Source organism: Opisthorchis viverrini, assembly GCF_000715545.1.
Source record: "Opisthorchis viverrini unplaced genomic scaffold opera_v5_291, whole genome shotgun sequence".
Classification (NCBI taxonomy): Eukaryota; Metazoa; Platyhelminthes; class Trematoda; order Opisthorchiida; family Opisthorchiidae; genus Opisthorchis; species Opisthorchis viverrini.
In genome coordinates this window covers 13341-21026 of record NW_008751949.1, presented here as the reverse complement: position 1 = coordinate 21026, position 7686 = coordinate 13341, and the positions used below count along the sequence as shown (strand labels likewise).

General features: G+C 46.0%; 1 protein-coding gene across 1 annotated transcript in view; it reads left to right on the top strand.

Annotated features, from left to right (window-relative positions):
• Window positions 1–7406, top strand: part of T265_14909 (hypothetical protein) — a gene marked incomplete at both ends in the record, with an annotated part of 9091 nt that extends 1685 nt beyond the window's left edge. The window contains 7 exon segments of the mRNA XM_009175777.1: window positions 26–270; window positions 474–582; window positions 587–688; window positions 3330–3537; window positions 3570–3748; window positions 3780–4138; window positions 7150–7406. Of these exon segments, the coding sequence (XP_009174041.1) occupies window positions 26–270; window positions 474–582; window positions 587–688; window positions 3330–3537; window positions 3570–3748; window positions 3780–4138; window positions 7150–7406 (1459 nt within the window).
• Window positions 7407–7686: the final 280 nt, after the last annotated feature.

Sequence of the window (7686 nt, the reverse complement as noted above, 5' to 3'; positions counted from 1 at the left end):
CGTCACCCTCATTGAGCGTGTCCAGCGGGCCGCTACGAGAATGGTTGCCGGCCTCAAATCCGCGTCTCGCGATGCTTGATCTCTTTCCCCTGGAGTACCGTCGCCTCCGAGGGGACCTAATTCTTACTTATGCCCTGTTTGAAAAAAGCTTGGCAAACAGGTTTTTTGCCGTTGAACCAGCAAACACCCGGCAGGGACATAGGAGGAAAATTTTCAAGCTCAGAGCACACACATTCATTAGACAAAATCTTTTCTCATTTCGGGTAGTAGGTGCGTGGAATGGCCTTCCTCCGGCGGTCATTCACGCTCCTGAACCAACCTAGTTCAAAGGATTATTAGACACTAATTTATTCGATTCCTCGCGCTGGCGAGCATACCGCCCCGCGCTTAGAACATAGCTGTGCTAGAGCATACCGCCCCGCGCTTAGAACATAAATAGCTGTGCTACACCTTTTTTTACTTGCACCCTTCAGGTGAACGACAGCCACTAACCGATCAGAACAAAAGCGACCCGGGGAACTTGGGCAATAGCCTCAATTTTGTGTATCGATCCATGAATCCCATGAAACGTATATCTGGCATGTAGATTAAAGCTCTGCACTCTCGCGATCCCAGATGGCATGGGTACCGGGCATCCGGGCATGTATGCTTTTGTAGAAAGCGAACCGTTTGCTCCTACGGGTAAACTGTATGGCTTATTCAGGCGGATGAAAAGTTAACAGTGTCAAGGGTATGCTTTTGTAGAAAGCGAACCGTTTGCTTATTCAGGCAGATGATAAGTTAACAGTGTCAAGGGCAGGTCATCAAAGATAAATTGGCAGGACCAAAGTAGGTGGCGGTGTTGTTCAGGATACAACCCCTTTCACCTACGGCCACACCGCGTTTGGCTTCTCTCTTTCTAATCCAAAATCTTTGACCCTGACTTACGCACGCACACATAACAAGGAGGGCTTTCCGAGCGCTGTTGACGGGATATCCTTCGAGACTTAATGTAGAACTTCGCTCACCTACTAGATAAGCAAGTATTTAGGTGTAAACCGCTACGCTCACCTCCTGCACTTACCTTCAACTTATCCTTCCGATTATGCTTCGGTGGTTCATTTACCCTTGAGTTTTATATATCAGGCACTGTCTGAAGAATCAGCGCAATGCCTCAAGCTATCCCCAAACTCATTCAGATCGTGCTACATCTCCTTGTAACATGGTGAGGCACTAATTTGCGCTGATGACGTTATTACATGTTTTGGTGATCCAGCGCTCTGTAGTGGACCATACACATTTTCATCCCCGGGATCAACGCGCTGTACTCTGCATGGCTCGCTTGAGGGGTATCAACAGGTCTTCCGAATCTTTCCTTTTCTATGCTTGGCTTCAACATTGCCGTCAGACTGGTCAAACTGTTTTGATGAATTTTCTACACCAACTGGTCGGTCAATTTCTTGCATGTTTTTTAGTTCGGTCTACTCCTTGGTAGAATTCAACAGCCTAGTGTGGTTTATCCCGCCGAAGCGCAGGGCTAACAAATTCTGTAGCATGCGGCGTAAAGCCACGAGAAAGTTGCGCACTCCGAACAGCAGACACGTCTAAATATGTTTCCTTTGAAACACTATGGGCTCCGGGAGTGTCTCACATACAAACATTATTTCTTTTATTCCTGACGCTGAAACCATTTACGATGTAACAACTGCAGGCTATTCAGCCTAAGGTGCACGGGTAGGGCTGGGAAGGGCCCTTTCCTTGACAATGGTTCTTACTTTAACCTCAGTACATATATTTTACTTTGACACCTCCGAAAAAGGCAAATATATCATACACTGCGAAAATTCCGGTTTGTACATGGTCCCACAAGACTGGATGATACTAAGTACCTGAAGGTCTATCATCCCCGTGGCACACCTTATTTTTGGTCACACTAGCCCGATCGGTGACAGCAGCCAGTGATCCGTTGAACTCAGTCCACGGGCTTTTGGTTCATTCTTGTACGATAACCACTCATTCGTGCCAATTCCCTTGTTATACCACTGTTTGTTGAACTGGTGAGGATGAATGTGGGCGATGCGCGTATAACCAAACACCGTACAGGTAGTAGGAGAGACTTTAAGCAACTATGTGATACGGTGTGATTCATGGTGTGCAGTGAAAAAGCCAACCAGCAACTATCACGGAAGACTGGAAATATGTAAAAAAATATTCGATCAGACAGAAAGAACTTAGCTTACAGGACCTCAGCGATCACTCGTCGAAAAACCGCGAGGTGGACATAGCAGAACATTTAGCTTGCTCCCAAACGAGACCACAAAAATCAATGTAGCTATGAAGTGAAAACCCGAAAATGGGGCTCACAAAGTGGCCTAGCCATTTCCTTCGCCTCAGAACCACGAGGGTTTTGGAACATTTCCGATCAACGCGTGCTGGCATCTGACTTACTGCGTATGTTATTAAAAGTACCATAATTACCTCTCTAGAGGGGTACATGCTCATCATGGCACACTGGTTTCTAGGCACCAGAAAGACAGACCCGGACAGCCGATACAGACGATGAAATTGGGCGGCAGATTCATTTCAAGTAACCGCCGTGGAAACTTTGAACTCCAAATTCTTACAACGCACCGATAAAAATCGACATGTGCTTATCAGCTGCTCACTGTAGTAGACGCTTCCCGCCTTTGTGGTTCATTTCTGAGTTAGCAACGGTGATATGTGGCAGTGGTGATGAGGTTTCTTTCTATTTCCCATCCACAGAATTTGGAAAGGAACTCCAAACCCTGGGAGATTTCGCCCTACGATCCTTCCAAAAATAATGCCAGATTGACTGGTAAGGATTTTTAAAATCAAGCTGAGAAGGTAAGCTACTATATATCTGGTCAACTCGACTTACTAGCATCTTCCTCTTTCAGCCTACATACCTACAAGCGGGGTAAGGCGGTACGTACAAATATTTCGCTACGTCCATCGAGCTCAGCTTGCAATGAGTCTTGGTGTTTTTATCTCGTGCAATGAAGCCAAACAGGTTTGAAGAACTCGTCACATGCAATGCATTCTTGTTTCAGGTCACGGAGTTGAAGAAATTTCTGAAGACCCATGGTGTTAAAGCGTTAGACTCCACCGAAACCCGACAAGAGAATTGGTGGGATGACTTCAGAAAGTGCATCCATCAGCTAAGCATCTGTTGGAAAGATGACAGTGTCAGCGAGAGCGGTGAGAAGAATTCCCCGTTTTGATCTTTGCAGATGTTAACGATGTTCTTACAACTGTTGCTTCCCTGGTGATTCAGCTACCGCCTACTCAGTCGGATGATGTCATCAAACTACTTTGTGAGCAATACCTAGACTTTTCCGGCGAAAATACTCGAAAGCACAGATCCAAACTATTCTCGTTTGTTGTCTCCTTTGCTTTGTCTACCTGCTATTTAGGCTGAATCTCTTGTTTCACGGGCTACGCCCTGATGATCATCTAAAATGTGTGATCTATGTCACACTAGTCTTATGTGCCAGAAAACTTGGCTTGGTCTCGCAGATCATTTATGATCCCAAAAAGGTTTGTACAGTGGAACGTACAAGCACCTTTAGGTAACCGCATGGTTGGCAAAGTGTCAGTGTTCGGTTGAAGAACTCCAAAATGTGTGGCGAATACTTTATGAAACGCATTCTGAATTGGGTGAAACGCGACGCGCTACGGAAGCGCTTGTGTATCTCTTGTCCACCTTTACAGAGGCTACTGCTGCGCAGGCCAGACAAGATGCTATCAAGTAGGATTCTTTTCTTACTTTTTCAGTTCAGATGTATCATATCGGTCATACAGGATCCCTCACTCTTGGCTCACGATCAGTTGCATACCCTAAAGCCCATACAATTTCTGGAAGGAGAACCCGTGCATGACGTGAGTCTTTCTGGTTACTGTCCACTTTCGCAGTTTTTCAAGATATTTGTTTCAGGAAACCTTTCCACATTCAAAACTTTTTTGAACAGCCACCCCGATTTTCTCATCCAAAATGGGCTTGACGAAAATGCTTGTCTACATAAACTTCGCCTACTGACGCTGATGCAACTTTCAGAGAATCAGACTGAACTGAGTTATGACGCTGCCGCTAGGGAATTGGAATTGCCTCTGGACGAACTTGAGCCGTTCATCATTGAGGGTGAGTACTCGTCGTTTTGTGATGCTACTACACATTGTAATCAACTTCGACCCTCGTGCTTACACATTAGTTGGTCGATGTGGCGGATAGATTTATTCACTTCGGAAATTGTGTACCTTCCAGTAAACCCGCTAGAGGCGAGGTCATGTATCACGCCTGGAAGGCCAGGATGGCCTTTGCCAACCTGCGCAGTATGTACTGCAGTGTTGCGCTCCGTACCGCCTTTTAAATCAGTAATGCGGCCCACATGCGAAAAGATACTTAACCATCGGCACCTCTGAGATTTGCCAACCTGCGCAGTATGTACTGCAGTATTGCGCTCCGTACCGCCTTTTGAAGCAGTAATGCGGTCCACATGCGAAAAGATACTTAACCATCGCACCTCTGAGCCGTTGGCTTGGTTTAGTAGGAACGTCGCATCAGCAATTCTGAGCTGACATTCACCGTCTCCGTGCGTCTCGATTCTAGTCGAAGGGGACCACTCAATTTGCCTACTATCAACGCCACCACTTGTGATGTATGAAGAGTTTTCCTTATTCTCACGCGGCGTTTGTGGGCAGCTACTATCTTCTGCTGCCGATGCTGACTCTGCCGTTGTTACCATACAGGACATTGAGCGGCACGTGTAGGTGGCAGTGTTTTGCTTTAACTGATTAGCGTGACTACTACTGCCCGGATTAAGGAGCCGGGGTAGGACGGAAAGACTTTGCCTGTTTCCCTGAAACGTAAAGTTAGCCTCGATACTTGTCAGTTAATATAAGTGAAATCCTGGACTGAAATGTGACGTTGTCTGGCTAATTTAACCAGATTCTGGGCTGTTTGGATGTCATCAACACGTTGACTTGCATCCTAAATTTCCGTCGCCCAAAATTGCGTCCGACTCCGAAACTGTTGACTGTGTCTGTACTCCCTTCTCAGTCATGGGACTGATAACATTTCTTTGCGTTGTGAACTTTTTTGGGAACAAAGCCGCGGATCCTCCATTGGGGTAGAGGTGGCTTCTCTGGATATGAGAAATCCAATAAAACTCATGGTCTCTTGTGAGGAGTGGTCTCTATGGTTGTATTACTGAATCGCCTTCCCTGTTTAGTCGAAGTTTTGTGTCTGATTTTTCTACCCTGGACTTCTGGTGCATGACCCCGGCGATGCTGCGTTGACCCTCAGTCCACTATTTACCCAATTTTCCCATCTTAGTCGTCTTCAGTGACCTTATCTTACACTATCAGCGTTCAAATACTGTGGCAACCAGAAGCAGTTGTTTGTGGTTAAACTGGGAGAAACTGAACTGGAAAAAACTGCCAAATCAGTTTGTTCTCCTTGTCGTTTACGCCACTGTGAATTAGTGACCGAAAATGGTGGCAACATTTTAATTACTGCATCCGCGCTCCTCATGGTTAGAGTCGGTTGGTGTAAGGGAAGTTTTCCGAAAGGGATCACTGAGGGAGGAGATGCGTAACATTTTATAGGCATACAATACAGGAAAGTTTGGTAAGCAGTCAAATTTTTTACTGCATACTATTTCAGTGTGGTGAGATAGAATACTCCATATTTTAGTTTACTCCATTGGTTACATATGACGCAAGTAGCTGGCTCTAGGTAATGAGCTTGATTCGAAAACAGCATGCGTGTTGCTGTTAGTGTTAGTGATAATGGCGGATACGCTCCACGGCTGAATGCTCCGCTTGCAGTTTTATGACGTGTTTGCGTGTTGTAGCGAACGATTGGAATATAAGGTAGCGCAGTCTCGACAATGGCTGGTTTTTGGCCACAATCAGTGATACTAGCGAAAGGAATAGATCCCTTCGCCTCGAAGTCATTTATTAGCAAACACCAACTAAGCAGTTACAAACTATTGGACAGGAAATTAAACGTCTCAAATGCACCTATCTTTTGAAAACGGAACATTCTTACGCTTTTTGAACTTTTATGGATATCCGTTGACGGACGCTGCAAAGCAGTTCCACAAGTTCCGTAATGAACCTCACCTTCCACCGGACGCGGGGCGGAGCTTCGATGGAAACTACGGTCTACTCGCATGCCTCGTCAGTAGTATCCGCCGTTACACTAGTATATGTAACAGCTGGTTTGTCAACTCAGAAGCACGATGTTTGATAGGTTCTCTTTCGCCGCATGGCCATCGAGGTACAGTTGATCCTGTTTCCATCATTGACTGTGACTTTTCCCGAGTACTCTGTGGGTCGTATCGTATGTGGCGGAACGGGGCTGTTAATAATCAAACCCGAGGCAACTGCATCGCTTTCGGTGGACTCTTCCGATTTCTTATGAAAAGCGCGTTTAGGGCACGGTACAGTCTTTCCCCCTCCATTTAGTGCTAGGCGCTTGTCACATGCTTTATTTCGCATTGCAGCCGCATTTGCACAGTAGGCCTGTGCTTTTTGAACTAGTTTTGCAGCTATTGATTCAGCGGCTGATTTTTCATGTTAGTTTTCTGAGAAACAGCATTTCCGAGTCCTACGTTTTCACCCTAGGTATACCGTGCTGCTTGAGAAAATGCGCGAATAAAACCCTAATTTCGTCACCCTAGTCGCCAGGTAATCAGTGTGTTCTGATTAGACACAACTGTCTTTAACCATATGTACCATTCATCGACAGTCCGGTACAACTTTCACCCTTTTGGGTCTCATTAGATGGGCACAGTTTTCCTTTGTACTAGGTTAGCAAACTTGAAACTCATTTCCAAATTAAGATTAGAATTCAAAGGGGATGCTAGCCGTACTACCCATCTAGCCGCATAATGATGATGACAGACTCGAGGCATACGATATAAAGTCGCTCTTATGGGGGTTTTTCCCTAAAGGGGTTATCTGTGTTTCACACCCAGGTCAAATCTAGACATTCCAGGACCACATGCGTCGCGGGACCTTTGGACGGTCGTGGACAGCCCATCTTGTTCTTTTCTAACTTGTTTTGGCTCGCCCAAGGCTGACTAGTTGTGGGATCTGGGTGGCTTAGGATCCTACAGAACTGTTGGAGCTATCGGTCTTCCGCAGTTCGTACGCCGTGGATACCGAGCAGAAGGAACAAACGGATGAGGGTGGCAAATGTGTTGATAACTGGTTCTAGATGGCTCATCTGGTTAGAGCACGAATTTACTGACCGGAAGGTCCGTGGTTCGAACCCGACCTGCATGTCCCGACTCCCTCTGTTTAGGCTTGGACAATCTGACAGTATCCCAGCCCCCATGCTTCCTTCGGGTGGCATGACAGCTATGCACCGAGAGAGTGTTGCAGCTGAAAAAGTAGAGTAGTGATAACTAGTTTCATGGACAGATGCTTTTATAAGTGGGATGCACAATCGACAATAACGCAGCCGCTTGGAGCATAGAATGGGGTAGTGAGTCCGCAAGACTTTCTGGAGGCAATAAAAAGTAATTAACAATTGATATGCAAACGTACGGATGCTGGCAGTCAGTGGGAATAAGCAGTATACTGAGATAACGGCGCAGAAAGCAATCAGTACTTGAATTATTTCCAAATCAAAAAGGAACAGAAACTATCCGGAAAACATGTATTGGGTGGATTCAGCAC